The 19,728-nt window shown below is 52.4% G+C and overlaps 1 protein-coding gene across 5 annotated transcripts in view; it reads right to left on the bottom strand.

The window, feature by feature from the left end:
• The window catches only part of ST3GAL5 (ST3 beta-galactoside alpha-2,3-sialyltransferase 5), a 52,212-nt gene extending 32,868 nt beyond the window's left edge, over positions 1-19,344 (bottom strand). Inside the window, exons 1-2 of one of the 5 annotated variants that reach the window (XM_037806895.1) lie at positions 18,396-18,482; positions 17,081-17,991 (exon numbers count right to left, since the gene is read on the bottom strand). Coding sequence is in view for 2 of the 5 variants with exons in the window: in XM_037806892.1 (XP_037662820.1) it covers positions 19,233-19,332 (100 nt within the window). In the remaining 3 variants the exon portion in view is untranslated. Of the gene's footprint in view, positions 1-2,945; positions 3,375-17,080; positions 18,054-18,395; positions 18,528-19,232 lie in introns of those variants that run through there. The other 4 variants (XM_037806892.1, XM_037806893.1, XM_037806896.1 and 1 more) reach the window with 4 other exon arrangements.
• Positions 19,345-19,728: the final 384 nt, after the last annotated feature.

Here is a 19,728-nt window from a genome sequence, read left to right as displayed (position 1 = left end):
TTTCTGTCTGTATAAGTTGGAAAACTCATACAGTTCCTTTGGAGTATAGCGTACTTCCTCATGGGTCACACTTTGTACCTCACCCTTTGGGGCTTGTTGGGACTTGAGCCTAGTTATAGGTCTTGAAGCAAAAACTGGTGGTGGGGGTGGGTCATGAAAAGAGTTAGAATTATCCCTCAAGCCATTTACCTCAGGACATTCTGTTGCATTTTCATCTCTTAAAACAGGATTAGTCTCTCCAGACAAAGGAGTGAGGGTTGCTTCCTCAGGGGAGGTGATTACAGGATTAGCAGGCACTGAAGGGTTAATCTCCTTAGGTGGGGGTTGGGTGGCAGGCTCCTTAGGGCAGACTGGAGGCAGAGAAGCTGTTTCCCCAGGACAGCCCTCTACAGGTAAATCTAACAATGACCCAGCAGAATCCAGGGTTCCAATGTCCTCACTGCCATTATTATCAATCCATATGTCCCCATCCCAAGTTTCCGGATCCCATTCTTTTCCAATCAATGCCTTTACTTTAACAGCAGACACCCCGAGAGGTTGAGATTCTAGTTTACGTTGTAAATGTGCTACTCGCACAACGAGAGACTGTGTCTGATTTTCAGAAACTTCCAGTCTGCAGGCACAGGAAATAAGATTTTCTTTCCGGGCACACATGGAAACCTTTACATCTGTCATATGGCGTTTAAGTTTTGAATTTGAAACCTTTAGCTCATCTCTTTCTCTTACAACTGTATCCAAAGTATCTAAGAGCAGCCAGCCAACATCATTATACCTCTTAATACTGCAAAACTCCGTGGAAGTGTCGAAAACACTGTCACCCAGAGCCTTGCTTCGTGCTAGAGTATGATTAGGAGAATCAAATGGTGCTATTTTGCGTATTTCCTTTGCCAACTCATGCCATGGACTGTCAGTGCCCTCTTGATTATTGGAAATAGAGTCATTAGTGCCTCTGAATCTAATCAGAGTAGAAAAAAATTGTAAAAGCCCATTTTAAGATTCTGTTTCTCAAGAACCACTCTCGGTACCAAGTTGTATTAGTTAGGGTTCTCTTGGGAAACAGAAGCAATGAGAGATGTCTCTGATTATCAAATTGTAAAAGTGACTCACGCAACTGTGGGTATGCACGAGTCCAAATTCTACAGAGCCATCAACAAACTGTCAACTCCAAGGAAGATGTCCGATGAACTCCTCGGGAAACGAACCGACAACTTCGACGAACTCCTCAGGAAACGAACTGGCAACTTCCACGAACTCCTCAGGAAATGAACTGGGATCTTTGACGAACGTGCTCGATGAACTCCTCAGGAAACGAACCGGCAACTTCGATGAGCTCCCCAGGAAATGCTTCACTGGGCAGCCGAAGAAGTAGTGAAGGTTCTCTAACCGTCCCGCTTATAAGCCTTCAACTGATCACCTGGACCAAACCCAGCCAATTGCATTCTCTCACTGTGGAAGCAGGCCCCTTGATGAGTCATCAGTCAGCCGCAGTCAACTGACTGATGATCCAACAAACCAGCCCGTTGGTTCATTAACCAGCCTCAAATATCCTCACAGCAATCGTCAGGCCAGTGCCCGCTTGACCAGACAGCTGGGCCACCTAGCCAAGTTGACACATGAACCCAACCATCACAGCATGCCAGGGAATAGTTTGCTATAAACAAAAACCTGAAGTTGAGAAAGCAGTGAGGAAAGCAACGTGGTTGGAGCAGACTGTCCGGAAGTGAGCAGTGAGCAGTCATCTCAGAAGTTGACATGGAGGCCCAAGGGGTTACAGGCAGAGGTTTCTGAGGGTGGGAGGCCCTCCAGCAGGAGAGCAGGAAGACTGGCAGCTGCAGCACACGCTGGGGTGCAGCACGAGGGGACACAGCGAAGCGGGAGGCCCAGGAGGGGGGCCCTGAGCAGGAGGGGGGGGACAGTGGCCCACTGAGAAGTTCAGAGAGGAAGATGAGTTAGGAAGAGGCTCACAGAGATGAGTCTGGGATTCCCATTACAGAAAGACACAGGAACAGAAATCGATCATGTCGTTGGGTGATGGTGACTGTGGGTTTGAGGTGTTAGAGAACCAAATGCACGTGGCGTGGTGGGCAGTGGGAAGGGGTGTGGACGGGGCTCCCGCGGGAGGGTCCGTGAGTCCAGCTGGCCTTTCCCAGCAGGTCCCGGAGGGCTCGGCCCTGTGGCAGCCAGCGCCTGGAAGGAATGAATTTCTGTCCTGGCACCGAGCCTGGTACCAGTTATGCTGTACCCTCAGGAGAGTGAAGAAGACAGTTGCTGGAATCAGGTTTGGGTTTTTGTGGTTTAGATGAGGAACTCCGCTTGAGGGAGGAGAACAAGGCAAGTCAGAGGGCCTGCCCTCCAGACAAAGGCAGCCTGGGGACGTGCACCCAGCAAACCTGTCTACAGAGCAGGGCTGCTGAGAGAGGGGAGCGTGACAGGGGCCGGGACAGAGGGAGAGATGGAGACGGCAGCGGGGCAAGGATGGGAGATGCACGCAATGACTGACTGGTTTGGGGAACAGCAGGCTACTGGGCACAGCTAAGGAAGCAAGGCAGTGGGGTGGCAGGATGGGGGTGCAGGCAGGAGTTAAGGGCAGGGCTGTGGACACTGTCAGGAGCCCCAGGGCTGTGGCTGCTGTGGGGGGGCCCCAGGGTTATGGCCGCTGTACAGGAGGCCCAGGGCTGGTGCCCCACCCAGAGGCTGCTAACAGATAACAGCTGCTCCCTTTTTTGCCATCTGCCCTCCACCCCCGGCCAGTGAGCGGCTGAGAGGTTCAGAAGGCAACCCCCCACCCCCGAGGTAGAAGCACCCCATGAGCAAGGCAAACCCAGGGGCTCCCGAGGGCTGAGCGGAGAGCACAGCTGTGCTCGCCCCCTCTTCCGGCCCCACCTCACCACCCCAAGCTCCCTCTCTCCTCAGAGCTCCCGCCACAAATCACAGGCCCCTGATACCTGTTCCAGGCTCTGCTTCCAGGGAGCCTGACTTAAGACAGGTGGAAGGTGGCAGAAGGTCACAGACGACACCAAGAAGCCCTTGACGGTTGTCTCCAAGAGGGCAACATGGCACAGGTGGAGGGAAATCACTGTGGGAGCAGCAGGCGCCAGGGACACAGTGGCTGGAGAGGTGGCTGGGGGTTTCTTGGCAGAAGCCCCCGTGGGCCTCGGCGAGGGCAGTGGCAGCAGGGAGGAGGGGAAGGGCCTCCGGCAGCAGCAATGCCGGGCCTGAGAGGCAGCAGACGTGGCGAGTGGGCAGGAGGGAGGAGAGCTCGGTGACAGCACGGGCAGAGGAGAGAGGTGACAATGAGTGGGGTGGGGGCAGTGGTGACAGCAAAGTCAGCTCAGCCTCACTGCCCCTTGGGCTGACCGACCCCTCAGACAGCTGGGAACAGACGTGACACTCTCGGAGGGTCTGAGCAAGCTTACAAGTCAGGGGTGCACTGGGCTAGACGGAACTGAAACCGAACCACTGTGGTTTCTGACCAGGGAGGGGGTTATTTTTCTCCTAGAACAGGAAGCACCGAGGCCCGCAGAGCAGGTCAACGTGCCCAGCTCCCACCGCCCTCTGTCCCCCAACATCGGACACGCGCCCAGGCTCCCTCCACATCCCAGGCAGGAAGGAGAAGAGGGGTGAGCTGGGAGGGAGGGTGTGGCCCCTATATCAGGAGAGGGACAGCGTCCCCCCACAAAGCCCTCTCAGACTCCCATTTACATCTCTGCAGCCAGAACTGCATCACTTGGCCACCCCAGCTGCAAAGTCAGGGCACGCTGTGTCCCCAGACAGAACTAGGGCTCTGTCGGCGAGGAGGAAGGGAAGTCACAGACACGCACCCCGAAGCCCTCGCCCACCCCCACCTCCCCTTCTGCTGCACGCTGCTTCCAATCCACAACCCAGGGCAGATGGCAAGTCTAAGGAGAAGGTCTGACTGGATCTTACAGCTGCAAACCGGAAGCAAGTGGTCCCAGATGCTAACTGAGGCAGGCATTCTCAGTGGCAGGCCCCCCGCCCCCAGGGGGGATAAATGCCCCACTCAAATGGTGGAGATTCGCTTTCCCTCCCTGACACGGAGCTGCCACCCACGGACCCCGGCCTGAGCAGCCTCCCGGGGAGACCGGCCACCATGGGCCCCCTTCCCCTGCTCCCGTGGGCCCAGGAAGTGATGAAGCGCTCATCTGCCAGGGGCCTGGCCGTGCCTGAGCCTGTGTCCCCAGGAAGCCCCGTGCGGCACGTGGCTCCACAGGGGGACTGTGCAATAGGCACAGCGAGGGGCAGGGGCCTGGGGCCGGCTGGACGGGGGCGCCTGCTCAGGCCCCCAGGCGGGAAAACGGAGAGAGCAGAGGGCCCAATCTTCACCTCGGGAACGCCCAGCTGCGAGGGGAGGGGAGCGGAAGGTGCACAGGCAGGAATGCCGGACACCAGAGAAGGAGACGCTCAGCAGAATCTGTAACTGCGACGTGACGAGGCCCAGCCTGCGTGTCAGAACCCTCTGCAGTTCCAAGCACCGCAGGAAGCAGCACGCCAGTCCTCGAGGAAAACGCATCTCAAGTCGCTTCGGGCTTAACAAGTAACAAGGCCCGGAAGGTCTGAAAGTGACACGAACAGATATCTGCACACCAGTGTTCACAGCAGCATTATTCGCAATTGCCAAGAGATGGAAACAACCCAAATGTCCTTCAACAGATGAGTGGATAAATAAAATGCGGTATATACACACGATGGAATACGATGCAGCAGTAAGAAGGAACGATGTGACACATGTCACAACATGGGTGAACCTTGAGGACATAATGCTGAGCGAAATAAGCCAGGCACAGAAAGAGAAATATTATATGCTCCCACTAATGTGAGCACTGCAAAACGTAAAATAAACAGTTTTTAATATGGAATGTAGGGGACCTAGCAATAGACAGCAAATAGTGAAGGGGGAAAAATAATCTAAAAAGAACAGGTAAACTATGGAGGGTCAACTTAATGTTCCGGGAACGCTCAGAAATGACTATGGTTTGCCAGTTTCTGGGGGCAATGGTAGGAACAAGTTCACAGAAATGTAATTATTTTAGATTATTTGTTTTTCTTATTCCTTTGTTGGGTTATAGTCTGTATTTTCTTGGGGCAGGGTAGGAACATGTTGGAAGCAATGTGGTTATTTTAGGTTATTTGTTTTTTCTTATTCCTTTGTTTTGGTCTTGTTTGAAATGGTTTTTTTTATTGTTTGTTTTTTAAATTTTTTGATAAAGTTTAAAAAAATGAATGCATGTGAATAAAAAGTAAATGAACGATGTGGGAAGGTGGGGAACGGAATGTTTTGGATGTTCTTTATTCTAATTTTTATTTTATTTTTGGAGTAATGAAAACATTCAAAGATTGTGATCAATGCACAACTATGAACAACTGACAGTACACTCTGAAGGACTGTGTGTTATGTGAATGTGTCTCAATAAAATTGCATTTAAAAAAGAGAGAGAAATAAAAATGGAAATGAAAATTAAAAAAAAAAAAAGTAACAGGGGCCTCCCTGCTGGACACACAAGAGAGGGATTTCTGGAAGTCGATTCCGCTGACTCCTCCGATGCCCGCTGGGAGGCTGTAAGGACTGAAGGACAGCGTCCTCACTCACTGGGACTCGAGCTGCAGGGGAATTAAGGGCATGTCACGAGGACAGCATGGTGGATGGGTGGTGCCTGGCTCCCTGCCCAGGCCCGACGGGGTCGGAGAGCTCCATCCCTGGGAGGACTTGCAGAAGCCCCTCTGTGAGCACAAGGGCTAAAGCAGCAGCTTGGGGATGGGGTGGGGGTGTCCAGAAGCTGGGAAGCAGGGAGTGGGAGGAAAACCCGAAACTCCACTTTCTTTCACCCCTGCCCAAAAGGGAGGCGAAGCTGGGGAGCGGGCAGTGGGGGAGGGGCTAGTGATGCTCCCGGGTGCACGTGTCCAGGGGCTCCCACACGGCCCGGGAGGTGCCGGTCACAAGTTCACTTCATCTGCTTGACCCCAGAAGGCAGCCTGTCCCCCCTTGTCCACCCAAGTGGGTGGCTGTCCTCGCATAATCTAGGGAGCCAATTTCACACTAATTCTCACTGTGGAACTATTTTATTTTTTATATGAAAGCTCCCTCAGAAGCCTAATATAGAGCATAGATAAGGGGTATTTAAGGATACTCTGCAATTTCTCAACCTCAGCCCTGTGGACATTTTGGGCTGGGTAACTGTGTCAGTTTGAATGTATTATGTCCCCCCAAATGCCATTATCTTTGATGTAATCTTGTGTGGGCAGACTTTATCAGTGTTGATTAGATTGTAATTCTTTGGGTGTTTCTTTGGAATGTGCCCCACCCAGCTGTAGGTGATGACTCTGACTGGATAATTTCCATGGAGGTGCTGCTCCACCCATTCGGGGTGGGTCTAAGTTGAGTCACTGGAGCCATATAAATGGGCTGACGGGCAGGGGGATCTCAGCGCAGCTGTGAGTGATGTTTTGAAGAGGAGCCAAGAGGGACACTTTGAAGAAAGCACAGGAGCTGCAGATGAGAGACAATTTGAAGATGGCTGTTGAAAGCAGATTCTTGCTCCGGAGAAGCTGAGAGAGGACAAATACCCCAAGTGCAACTAAGCGACATTTTTGAGGAACTGCAGCCTAGAGAGGAACGTCCTTGGAGAAAGCCATTTTGAAACCAGAACTTTGGAGCAGATGCCAGCCACGTGCCTTCCCAGCTAACAGAGGTTTTCCAGACACCATTGGCCATCCTCCAGTGAAGGTACCCGATTGCTGATGCGTTACCTTGGACACTTTATGGCCTTAAGACTGTAACTGTATAACCAAATAAGCCCCCTTTTATAAAAGCCAATCCGTCTCTGGTATTTTGCATTCCAGCAGCATTAGCAAACCAGAACAGTAACTCACTGGGCGGGTGAGGGGGGCTGTCCAGTGCCGTGTAGGAGGTTTAGCAGCACCCTGGGCCCCTAACTTCTAGGATGTTGACAGGGTCCCATTCTCTTCCATCCCCTCCCCTCTACCAAGCTGGGACAACCAAAAATGTCTCTGGACATTGACAAACATCCCCCAGGGGAGCACAATCACCCCTGCTTGAGAGCCACTGATATTTCAACATTGCCGTATTTTTAAAGTTAATGAGATTAGGCTTAAGACAAAAAATTGAAAATCAAAAGGATTGTGACTAAAAATGGATGACCCTTGAGTCTTGGTAGCTAGTCTTCCGTTTCATTTGGGTTCCTGGATCTCAAGAAAGCCTTGGTTTGGCCAGGTGCGTGGCCATGTCCTCACCTGTAAGTGGTACATCAGCCACCAGGTGGGCACGGCCACAGCTCAGCCGGGCACAGCCCCCGTTGGCCATGGTGCCAGCCCACATGGCGTGGTTCTGAGGTGCACAGAGCAGGGTGGGCAGCACGCGGGCTTGGGTTCACACCTCCTACCAGAGCAGCTCGGCAGCCAACAAAGTGTTGGAAATCATTTAAACACAGCTAAAATGAAATGTTTTGGGACTCCCTGCTCCAAATCTGCAGAATAAAACTCTCCAATTGCATGTCCTCACTCATGGATTTCAATAAGCAGTTGGAGGCTCCCCAGAAAGTTTCACCCCATTACTCCAACAGACAACCTTTAACCATCTCACCCTCTCCCACCACCAAAGAGTACTTGGCTGTCTCCAAGGGGCAGGTGTCTAAGGCATCTTTTGGGAGTGTGAAATTTCACCCATGATATCAAAACCACCGAGAAAGAGCTGGTGTGCAGACAGAAGCATGCAGAAGAGGGTGCACCTGACCAGCTCCCCATATCTTCTAATACTTGCTCAGTTTAAACTACAAACACCTCCTCTGGAGTCTCGCCAGGGATTCTCCAACTCGTCCATGTTTGTACATGAACCATCGGAGGAAGCTGCAGAGCACACAGCTTCCCAGAATTTCCAGACTGACAGGACCCCCACCTGGTGGGGTCTCCAAATGTGCATTTTGAGCAAGTTCCTCCAAGTTATGTTGTGGCAACACTTTGAGAAGCGCTGCTCTCCATCAGGCCTCTCACGGCTGGAGGAAACAACAGATTTTAGCTCAGTGATGTATAGATCCACTGACCCTCCGACAAAAGAGCAAAGTTTCATGGGCCTGTCTCCAGCAAGAAAAAAATAAAATGTTGCTCTGTGAATGCACAGTCTACACTGAACAAATATTGACCAGCAACCAAGATGCAAGCACTTTGATATTTCTCAGGTATGCTTTTTAATCTGATTTACATCACCCGGTGTTCTGCTAATGCACACCAATACTGTCATGCAACTGCCTGCCTTTTACAGGTTTAAAAGCAGAGCCCTCAGAATACACAAGCTTTCTCCAAAACTAGACCATGCCCGGCAACTTCACGTGGAATCTCTCTGAGGCGGGAGTGAGGGGCAGGGTGCAGCGACGCTCGCAGGGTCCAACCCCGAGCTCCTCCTTTCTCCAGGCCCTCTCCCCTCACCCCTGACCTGAGCGGGCCACCTCCCGGTCACCCCCTCCGAGGGCTCTGTTCCACGCTCTGTAAAGCTGCTCTCCCACCGCCATCCCTGCTTTTGCTTCCTGCTTTAATTTTTCTTCCTGCCACTCATTACCCCTGATATAAACTTGCCTGTCTCCTGCTCTCCCCCACTAGAACATAAGATTTAGGGCAGGGATGCTTTCAATTTTGTTCCTCACCATACCCCCAGAACCCAACGTGTCCAGGGCACACAACAAGTATCTGTGGACAAAGTGAACAAATGAGTGGGAGCAGTGATCAGCGGCCTGGAAAGCCGACTCCAATTCAGCGTGGTCCTAGCCGGTGGCAGACATGAAGATGGGGCTCCTCCCCGTGTCCAGATATGGCAACCACTGGGCGCCCACAAAGTGTCCGCGGTGCACCAGGCACGTGAGGACTGGGGACGGGAACACTCTTCTCAAACAACAACCACTGTGTGCTTGTGCGGGAGAGGGGCCGAGGGCCAAAATCAAAGGACCACCCACCACCACCCGGGAAAGAGCAAGAACGACTTGACTGCTTTGATTTTTTTTTTTTTTTAAGAGGGGAAGCAATAAAATAATCAATTTATCAGCTGTTTGATCTGGGCAAATCCTTAACCTCTTTACAGACAAGAACATTTGCTTATCTGTAAAGAACAGGGTCGGGCTTTTTATTGCCCCTTCCCTTACTAAAATGTTATGTTTCTCATTCATCTACTTTTCCGGAAGGACAGGAAACCAAGCTTAGTTTCGCTCAGTGGCTGCTAATAATCATGTATGTTATGGCTAGTTGGGGGAAAGAAAGAGGAACCTGGAATAAGTGGGGGGTGTGGAGTGAAGAAGATAAAAGGGGAAAGAGGGTAAGGGGGATGCAGAAGTGGGGTGTGACAGGAAATTCTGGGAAGGGAGAGATGGAAGGGAAAGTCACGAGGGAAAGCAGAACAGAAGCTGGGCTGTCTTCACTGGGGCTGGGGGGGTTTCAGGGGGACCCCTAAATTTGCAGATTCTGAGAAGCAGACCCACCGGTCTCAGCTAAAACATCTCCCTCTGATGTCTGAAGCTAAGAGCTGCCCCCAACACCCCGCCCTGGGTGGAGATTCCAGCCAGGGGCACAGGAGGTTGCTCTGGCCTGGATAAAATGCATGGGGGCTGGAAAAGGACCCCTTTTCATGCAGAGCACGGGGCAGCAGGTCTGCCCCTAACACACAACGTCACGCTCGGTCTAGGCCCACCCTTGGTGGCAAATGCTGAGGCTCAGGGAAACGCTGCCCCCCAAAGAGCTGGACCAAAGCACCTTGGGGAGATTCACCGATGTCACTCAAATACACTTTAAAAGTTTCATTCTGGCTGGGAAGCACAGGACAGGGGTCCCACGCTCTCTCACAGAGAGCTGTAGCCTAGTGGGAACCAGGTGAACCTGCAGGTGAGAGGTGGAGGACTGGGAGCCACCTGCCCGCAGATACGCGAGGAGAACCACAGGGACGGAAGGCTCCAGTGGCGGCAGCAGCAGCTGGGGAAGGAACCCCCCGGGCAGGTGAAGCCACACAGGGAAGGTCTTTCACCTGCTTTCCTCAACATGCCATGGGAGCAAAACAAACTCCAAAGGGAGCTGACGCTGGGAGAAATTATTTCAGTGGCGACCGTGAAAATGGCCCCATGTGGCTTCCGACACTGGCCTGCTGCAGCACGCTGACTGGGGGCTTTGGGTTTTTTAACTTTTTATTTTGAAATAATTTTAGACTTTCAGAAGAATTGCAAGGCAATGACAAAGAAATCTACCCTGTCCCCAGCCCCCCGGTTGTTAACATTTCACCATATTTGCTCCATCGTTCTATTATATAATAGGCCGATTATTTTTTTAAGCATTTGAGAGAAAGGTGAAGACATGTTGACGCTTTACCCTTAAATATTTTAGCTATTTCCTAAAAGCAAGGCCATTCCCTTATATAACCACAGAACAATGATAAAAACCAGAAACTGACATAGATTCACTACTCTTATCCACTCAAAAGACCTTATTCAAATTTCTCTAGTAATCATAGTAATGGCCTTAGAACAAAAACAAAAATTAAAAAAAGAACTGTTTTTCTGTCCCAGGATCCAGTCCAGGATGGCACGTGGCATTCAGCTATGTGACCTTTTAGTCTCCTTTAATCAGAAACCATCCCTTTATCTTTCATGACCTTGACATTATTTGAAAAGTACAGGCCAGTTATCTTGCAGAATGCCTCTCACTCGGGGTTTTGGGGTTTCGCTGGTGTTTCCTGATGATCAGATTCGAGTCATTCCTTTGGGGCTGGCCTGTCCCAGCAGAGACGCTGTGTCTTTCTCCACCCATCTTCTTAGGGGACGCTTGACGCGGATTTGTTTCCGATACTGATGACGCTGAACTGCATCCGCTGGCAAAAGTGGTGTAAGCCAGCTTGTCTCCACTGAAAAGTGACTACCTTCCCTTCGTAATTAGTAAGTAATTTGATGGGAGGTGCCGGGGACTAAGTAAATATCCTGCTCCTCATAAACCTCTTTATTCTAGCACCCACTGATGGATTCCTGTCAAATAAATATAAAATTCTGTGTGAGGTGAAACCTCAGGAATAAAACGAGGGCTGATAAAGCAAGGGTTGATCAGCGAGCATTAGCTTGTGAGACTTCTATTAGGCTGAATTGAAATAACTCTGGTTTTCATTCACAAGTAGCTACTAAAAAAGAAAGTCCTCTAGATTTGTTGTTGAGCGTCTGCATGAGTTTCTCTCTGGCGCCAGGCCTGCTGGAAACCTAACCCTTCGACTCCCGAGGCGTCGGTTGTCCAGGGGTGACTGGAGGTAGGGGAGAGGGGGGCCTGGAGGTGGGGGAAAGGGGGGCCTGGGATCTGTATTTAAAAACCAAGCTACAGCTCTGCCACTGTATACTGAGGTGCCAGTTAAGTTCCAGGTTCAGGAACTCCAATTTGGCCTATTCAAAAAACACTGCAAAAACTTTTTAATCACAAAGTTAGAAGCTTCAGGAAAAATATAAAAAGCAGAAAGAACATTGAAAAATCATCACTGCTAACATCCTGGTCTATACCGTGGCGGCCTCTTCTCTTTGCACGTGTGTATTTTATCACATTCAGCATCACAGCGTCTGCACTGGCCTTTTCCAAGCTCGACTCTGCTGGAAACTTAAGTCCTACAGAAAAGGAACTGAGTGCCTTTTTTTCCGCAGAGAACAAGAACCATTCTAGAAGCATATCAGGGAAGTTAGTTCATTACGTACAATGATTGTCTTAGCATGTTGGAACTTAATTCTCTCCAGGAGCCCCAGCTGGGAAGGACCTGTAATGTCTGCCTAACGATTCTTAAAATAATATTCAATAAGCACCTTCCCTACACCGGCCACTGGGAATATAAAGATAAATAAGACATAGCCCTTTTCCTCTTTAAATGAAGGATCCAGTCAGGGACACTGCAAAGACCTAAATATTCAGGATACTAAGAAATGCTAAGACACAGGAGCCAATCTGCCTTGAGTGGCCCAGGAGGGAGCCACGAGCTCCGCCAAAGGAAACCAGGGCGGTGTCCCCGAGGAGAGGATGGGCAAGCGGGCTCCTGAAGGGAGGGCTGGGCATCCCAGCTGGAAGTTGTGCCAAGGCTGAGCCGCGGGGCCTGCGGGAGAGCTGGTAGAAGATGCAGCCAAGAAGGACCCAGGCCCCCCGAACGGCTCCGACAGAGGGGGCCGTGGGCAGCCCTGGGCGGCTCTGCAACAGGAGAGCTGGGAGGTCACGCTGGGTGCAGGAGGCCAAAGGAGGGGTGGCCGAGTGGCCATGGCAGTCATCCCGGGGACAGACGGTGGAGAAGCGGAGCCAGGGCAGGGAAGCTGAGAAGGGGACACAGCCAGGAAGATGCCACAGCTCTTGGCATGCCAGAAGGGCCTGTTCCTACGGCACCAGCCGGCCGAGATGCGGCCTGTGGGACAAATTGGTCACTAATGGAAAAAGGGGGCAAACTGCCATGCCAGAAGGCCTCCCGTGCTACCACCATTCTCCAAGATGATTTAATGGCAGAGGGTGCGGTACCCCTCAAAGAAGAGGAGGCCCAAGGGTCAAGACTTGACACAGAGCAACCCAGGGTTAAAGCGAAGAAACTTCCCATAGACGGAGCAAAACAAACGCTTTACGTAATAAGGAGCTCCATGTGACAGCAGATTACACACACAGACTCTGACAGGAGAAAAAGTCTGTGGCAAGTCCACGAACGCCACAAAGAAACCAAAATCCAGAGGCTCTTTTTGTGATGGAAGAGTTCTCTCCTAATCGAAAGGAAATAGAAGTGGCTGCGCCGAGTCCTTGGCATTTACTAGGAGAAAACAAAAGTCACTCAAGTGACAGCAAACAAAGCAACTCTGGGTCAGCATAAACAGGCCCCAACACGGGGACCTTCCCCCCAAAACTCGACCGGCGTGATGCAAAATGCAGGGCGTGAGGAGATGGGAAAGTTTGTACGGAAGTTCAAAAAGAATTATGATCCTGCCACCCCAAAAAGAAAGGGGTGAAGGTAAAGGTCCTGCAGGTTTTGGAGCATGAAAGTGACATCCCCAAAGATACAGAAATATTCCCTGGGGAACAGCGGGCCTGGCCAATAGGGAAGGAAGACAGAGTTGTGGGGCAGCTCTTGAGATTTAATAACAGTTTTAAATGATTCTGTTTGTAAGAAACCAGCAAAAACACAGGCACAAAAGGAAGCAGAGGGACGGAGACTGGGAACAGGCTGGAGTCTGACAGGACCCAGAAGGAATTACACAGGAGAGGGATGTAAATTTCCTGTGTGCTACTTTAGCCCGGAACAAGTTTAGCATGTTTGAATTTCTAAAACCAACAGCAGGCCTTCTGGGCTGTAAGAGGCAGGACCGAAACACCCAATTTCCTTTTATACCTTAACCACCCAGCCCTTCCACTCTTTGCCTCAAAAATGTGGAGAACTGGCATTGAGCCGGCTGCCAAACCCTTCAAGTGGTTTTTAATGCAGGACAGAATGTGTGTCCGGGGCTAGAGCAATAAGCAACACAGACGGAGGCAGGCCTTCAGAAAGCTCTCGTAATCTCATTTTAAAAAAGTATAGACAAGATAATTGGGGTCACTGTGATTTTTCTTTTTAATTTCTCCGTTCGGCACGAGGACAGCGTGCTAGGAGAGTTTTCGAAAGGTGTCTAATTCCGATGTGGGCTGGTTTGTGTGTCTTTTCTGACACAGAAAAGGCTCCTGTGTGTAAGGAATGTTCCACTGTGGCTTGAATAGGGCTCGGGCACTGGTGGAAGAGCTCTGAGGGGGCTGAGTCTGCAGGGCACAGCCCAGAGGGAAGGCTGCCCCGAGGGAGAGCTGGGAAAGCAGCAGGCCCCGCCGCAGGGGGTCAGGATGCTGTCTGCAATAGGTGGGCTTCAGACTGGAGCTGGATTTTGGAGAGGCCCCTCTGGGGGCACAGCAGAGGTCAGCCTGGGGATGGGGAGGTGCTCCCGGGGGGCTGCATGGAGCCCCAGGAGAGCAAAGGTGGGGGTGCCGGGGAACAGACAGACTGGGACCGGGGAGCAGAGCCGAGAGGCGGGGGGGGGGGGGTTCCAAGGGGCAGGGAGGGGTGGAAATGCATCACATGCTACAGACACCAGGGCGGGAGGGCCTCATCACCACCCCCAGCCCGGAGCCCCACTCTGCCCCCTACCAGTTTCTTAACGCTCTGTGCCTCAGTTTCCTCAGTCTCACATGGGGATCATAATGACAGCCCACTCATACGGCTCTTGTGAAGCTTAAATGAGCTAACAGGTATGACGTGCCTAGAACAGGTGAGGGTAAAGTGATCCAGTCTATGCAAAGCCTTCAGAACACAGCCCGGAACCTTGGGGGATTTGAGTCTCCTTTTCCCATCTGTGTTTTGTAGCATATGGGATCACTGTGCAGGGTTGGGGAAAGAGGAGTGAGAACAGAGATCATCGCAAGAGTTGAAGGGCCTTGTCCCTGTTTGCCAGGCACAGACAGTGCTAAATTCCCTTGATCCCAGATGTGCTCTGCAGGGATAATGGAACGCCACACCGGGAGCTCTGACCACCCCCTTTATCAGAAAAACCAGCTCCACATTTATGGGCAAAGTTCTAGAGCCGTGCTGCCTGACGTCGTCACCACTTGCCAGACATTAAAATGGAGACCCAGCCGAGCTGGGCTGTATGCAAGAGTAAAACGCACACTGGGCTCCAAAGACATTGTACAAACAGGGGACTGTAAAAGAGCTCATTAATAGTTTTTATATTGATTCCACCATGTGTTGGACATCTTGGGATAAATCAACTACGTTAAAATTATTTTCCCCTGTTCCTTTTTTATTTTTCAAATGCAGCTGCTAAAAATTTTAAAATTGCAGGTGTGGCTTGGATTCTATTTCTGTTGGGCCGTACTGGTCTAGAAGGATAAACGAGACGCCTCCACCGGCCACCAAGTCCTGGGTGACTAAGAACTCGACTGCAGAGAACAACAAGCACAGAGAGGGGTGTCTCGGAGGTCCTGTTAAAGCACCACATCTGTCCTCCTAACTGTCTGGTAGCTGGAGTCTAGATAAGAAAGGAGAATAGGATGTTTGTGAAAAGGCAGAGAGGGGTAAAGAACAAGACAAGAGAGGATGAAATAGCAGAGCCTGAAAAGGAGAAAGGACAGCCAAGCAAGGAGAAACTCTGCACGGGAAACAGAAAAACAGTCCCTGCTTGGAACTCAACGCACGTAAGCCTTTAATTATGAAAATAATCCGCTGTCTTAAAAACAGCCTTGAAGCTCAAAGGACAGGTGACTCCTCTTCCATCAAAGCAGACCTTCCTCATTTAATTTGTTTTCATCCATTTTCCCCCCTTTGAATAAATCAAATGATGTCCCACAATGACTATTACAATTCCAGGTATTATAAACTGAAGGGGAAAAGGGACGAACACATTCATGGGTATAGAAGCTGGTGAATCATTCAACAACTTAACCCTGGATATCTCTCCATACTGAAACAGCTCAGCAAAAATGTCCTGATCAAGAGATCAAACAAAAAGAAGTGGGCTTTTGCTTCTAGGGCATGGGGAATTGTTGAGTAGAAATCAAGAGGTGCTGGAAAGCAGGTGAGAGGAGAAGAAACAAAATACAGAAGTACTATATTACAAAAGCTAGGCAAGGAAAAGTTTCCAGGTTTGTCTGCAGCTAAGAAGGATGGGAGCTGAGAAAGTCAGGCAGTTTGGCGAGAGAAACTTTTCCCTGATGCCAGAGGCTCTTGGAGCTGAAGGGATGCTCACAGCTCAGCCTGTCCTGCTGCCCGGCCCAAAGAACTACTGATGTGGTTATTCCATAGCCGGAATAAATAGCATACATACCACACATGACCCAGCAGACCCAGCAGAAACACATCCACGTGTGCACAAAAGTCAAGTTCTAGGAGGGTCACGGTTGTCCTGGTTGCACAGATGGCGTGTGGACAAATATGGACCATCCTCACTCAACAGCCACCATTGGCAATGACAGGGAACACCCCACAAGCACAAGCAGTATCGGGGTGCGTCTCGGAAACCCAAGGCATAAACGCTGTAGGAGTCCATTTATATGAAGTACAAGCACAGGAAGTCAGGTCAGAAGTCCTCAGGGAGGAGGTGGAGATGGAGGGAGCACCACAGGGGCTCCTGGAACACCAAAATATCTACTTCCCCAGTAGGTATGCAAGGCTTGAAAGCAAGTAGCTGTGTCTGTCCCCTGTCCAGGCGAGACCAGCATGCTAGTGCCCTGAACTCCAACCTCATTTTCGTCCTGTTCCTTAAACATCTTGCTCGCTCTCCCTCTGCACCTGTGCTTCAGCTGGGTCTCTCTCCACGGAGAGCCCTCCTGCCACCAATTTATGGCTTCCTCCCACGAAGGAGGCCTGTGATTCACCCTAACTTGGGCCACCCACACTGATCCAGCTCTTGCTTCTCCTTCCTCGGCAGGTAAGGAGCTGGTACCCTCATTAAGGCGCATATATTTCCAGTTATTTTATTTCTGTCGAGGCTTCCCAGCGCCATTAAAACACAACGCTCTCTGGGAACCATCTCAATCCTCCGTGGCCTCCACAGGCCTCCCCTTCTCCCAGGAACTGCCATCAAACACCCGCCTCTGCCCCCACCCCCCACCCCGAGCACCTGGGATGGACCCTGCCACCTCCCAGGAGCCAACCTGCTAAAGAAACTCCTCTCTCCAGGGAAGAAGGGAAGAAGTGGAGATGGCAGATCAGGGGACAAGTACTCACAGATAACTGTCTGCTTTTAACATATTAAAATGCACTGCCAATCTATTTCGATAACAAGTGACCATCTGGCAATCTGTGCCAGAATTATAAGAATTTCCCCAGTAGTTTCAGTAGGAGGGCCACAGTCACAAATGCGGGTTTTTAAAACTGCCAGCCCCCATCCCCACCCCAGCCATAAGCCCCTCCATGTTCCCATCTCACCCATTTTTTTTTCCACGCCTACAGGAAGAAACCACAACTAATCATGACCAAGGATATTCAAGGCTCGTTTCATCACACTGGAAGGGCAGTACCAATATAATGACATGCATGTAAAAAGATTCATGACATTCTGCTTACAGCACTCTCAGTTCCTATTAGCTTCTCGCTTTCCAAGCACACGGCTGGAATTCAGGTGATCTCCGGCGCTGTAATCAGAAGTGTTCGACATTCCTCTGAGCTGTCAAGCTTTCAGGATTATACAAGTATACTCAGAAACTGTCCTCACTCTACTGAAGTCTGTGCCCCTTCAACAGAAACAGATTTGTCTCTCACAGTTTCAGTTTCAGGGCGGCCTTCCTCCTGCAGAAGATGATTAGCAGTCACAAGCCAAGCAGAAGGCTCACTCAACACCAGCGGGTGTTTGGCCCAAGGAGCGGGTAACCCACGGGTGCCGGACGAAGTGCAGCACCATAAAACCATTTTTCACTTTAAATGAACCATACCTAATTCAACAAAGTTCACATGTATGCATTGAGACAGGAGATAAAATTCATCTTTCAAGTCAGGATCTTTTTGCAGGGCCTTCTTCACTTGTAGACACATATTTTGTGGTCAGAACCATAGAACCGGGGGCCTGGAAGGGATCTCGGCCATCTGCAGGTCAAGCCTCCCGGGACAGATCAGGGATCGAACCCACCGACGGGGATGAGTGTCTGCCAAGGTCACTCAGCTGGTGGAGGGGCAGGAACCTGCCTTTCTCCCTCCTCTCAGGGCCCCTCCAAGATGCGCTCCGAAAGCCTGGCGTGGCTTCCACATTAAAAGCGCATAACGCATGCATGCTCGCGTCCAGCCACGGCTTTCAATTCAGACGCAACCAAAAGGTCTCCAAAACGGGTCTCCTCCGCTGCGCTGGCCGCAGAGACCCGGCAGGGAAGATCAGTTTCCGACGGATGTACAGGGTGGTTTCAGGGGCCGCTCGTTCTCCTGCAGAGACTCTCCCCGGGCCCGTGGCGGGGAAACGCGTCAACCCCGCTGGGCTGGCTCCGAAGCTTCCAGCAATGAATTAAATCGTTAGCCGCAGCGGAGAGCGGGGAGTAAAAGAGCCACCGCGACCCGACCCAACACTCCGGCTGGTCCACCCCCACCCCCCATGCCCAATCCGGGCGCGGAGGCTGCCCGTCCAGGATAGCCAGGTGGGTCTGCACCTGCCCCAGGCCGCGCGCCCCCCGCACCGTCGACGCAGCCCGGGGCCACGATCCTCGGCCCGCGCCCCCGCCAGGCGCATCTCGGGGCGCCGCGGCCCCGGGCGCGGCCCGCCAGTGGAGGGCAGCGGGGAGGCCTGGGGCGGAGACGCCGCCGCCGGGGCCCACCCTCACCCATCCCAGGCGGATCGCCGCCGCCGCCAGCGCCCCCGCCCGCGACCCCGCCAGAGGAGAGGGGCTGCGCCACGTACCTCGGCCGGCAGGTGCCGCCGTCCCGGCCCGCGGCTGCAGGGGACGCCGCTGCGCGCCACCCGCCGCCGCCGTCCGCATGCTAGGGAGGGGGCGCCGGCCTCCCGCCAGCCCCCGGCCCCGGCGCCGCGCTCGCGCCCATTCAGCCCGGGGCCGCCCGCCCCCTGCGCCCAGGCGGAGGAGGGGCGCGGGGGCGGGCCCGGGCGTCACGAGGGCGCGCGCGCCCAATCGGCACGCGCCAGGCTCCCGCGGCGCCCCGCCCCCAGGCCGCGCGCCCCCCAACCCCCCTTCAACCCTCCGGGCAGCGGGCGGCGCTGGCGGGGACGTGCGGAGGACATCCCCGGCTCCCTCGGGCTGTGCGCGCTGAGGCGGTGGACACGGGAGGTGCACGGAAACCCTAGGTACCAGCGGGCGCCAGGGGCTTGACGAGGTCACCTGCTGTCCTCGCCGACAGGGCCACCGCCTCTTCCTCCCCAGGGCCCGCGACACCAGTCCGGGGCCGGCCAGGAGGGCCTGAGGACTCGCCGCCCAGCTTACTGGCGTTCCGTGGGTGGGAGAGAGAATGGACAGCGCTAGTCATCCAGGCCGGCCCCCTCGCTTTCCAGATGGGGCCACCGAGGCCCAGAGCGCAGAAGTGAGTTGTCCTGGCTCCTTGGGCCGTTTAGTGGCACCGCCAGGATGAGGACCGGGGCTGGGAGCCCTCCTTGATCCCGGAGAGGAAAGGTCATACCATTTTTAAAAGCATAAATGTTAGTGAACCCTCACATCCGGGTATTAACCCCCAAGTTTTACGCGTGGGTATGCTCTGTCTTTAACACGGCGGAGCGGATATTACGCACCTTCAGCATTCCCGAGCTCTAGCACTCCTTGACTTTTCTGCGAAGCCATTGAAGTGGGTCTGCTTTCGGAATTTCTTTTCGGATTGACAGATTGCCTCATGGCCTCTTGCTCCTAGGAAATGGGCCGAATGTATTTGCATAAGCGGAGATCCTTGCCCTGGACCGCTGTTTTGGAGAGGTGTTTGCTTTAACCTTGCAGGGGTGCTGGGGAAATGTGGCACCCGGGTGAAAAAAAAAGAAAAAAGTCAGCAGGAAAACTTTGGACAAGAAAGGGTGGAGGACTTTGCCATAAAAATAGTTATGCATTAATCAAAGGTAAGGCTGCTGGAGCATTTTGAAAATATCAGAGGAAAAGCTGTCATAGAGATCCGTAGCCGGTGCATTGGCCAACTCTGGCCAGACGGAGCAGCTGCTGGGTCAGGGACAGCTGCAAAGAAAATTCTGGGCTCCTCATCCCTTCCCGCTCCTGGAGACAGTCCCAGGCCTGGCTGCTAGG

The sequence above is a fragment of the Choloepus didactylus genome, chromosome 17 (genome assembly GCF_015220235.1).
Source record: "Choloepus didactylus isolate mChoDid1 chromosome 17, mChoDid1.pri, whole genome shotgun sequence".
NCBI classification, from domain to species: Eukaryota; Metazoa; Chordata; class Mammalia; order Pilosa; family Megalonychidae; genus Choloepus; species Choloepus didactylus.
This window is presented reverse-complemented; position numbering and strand designations above follow the sequence as displayed.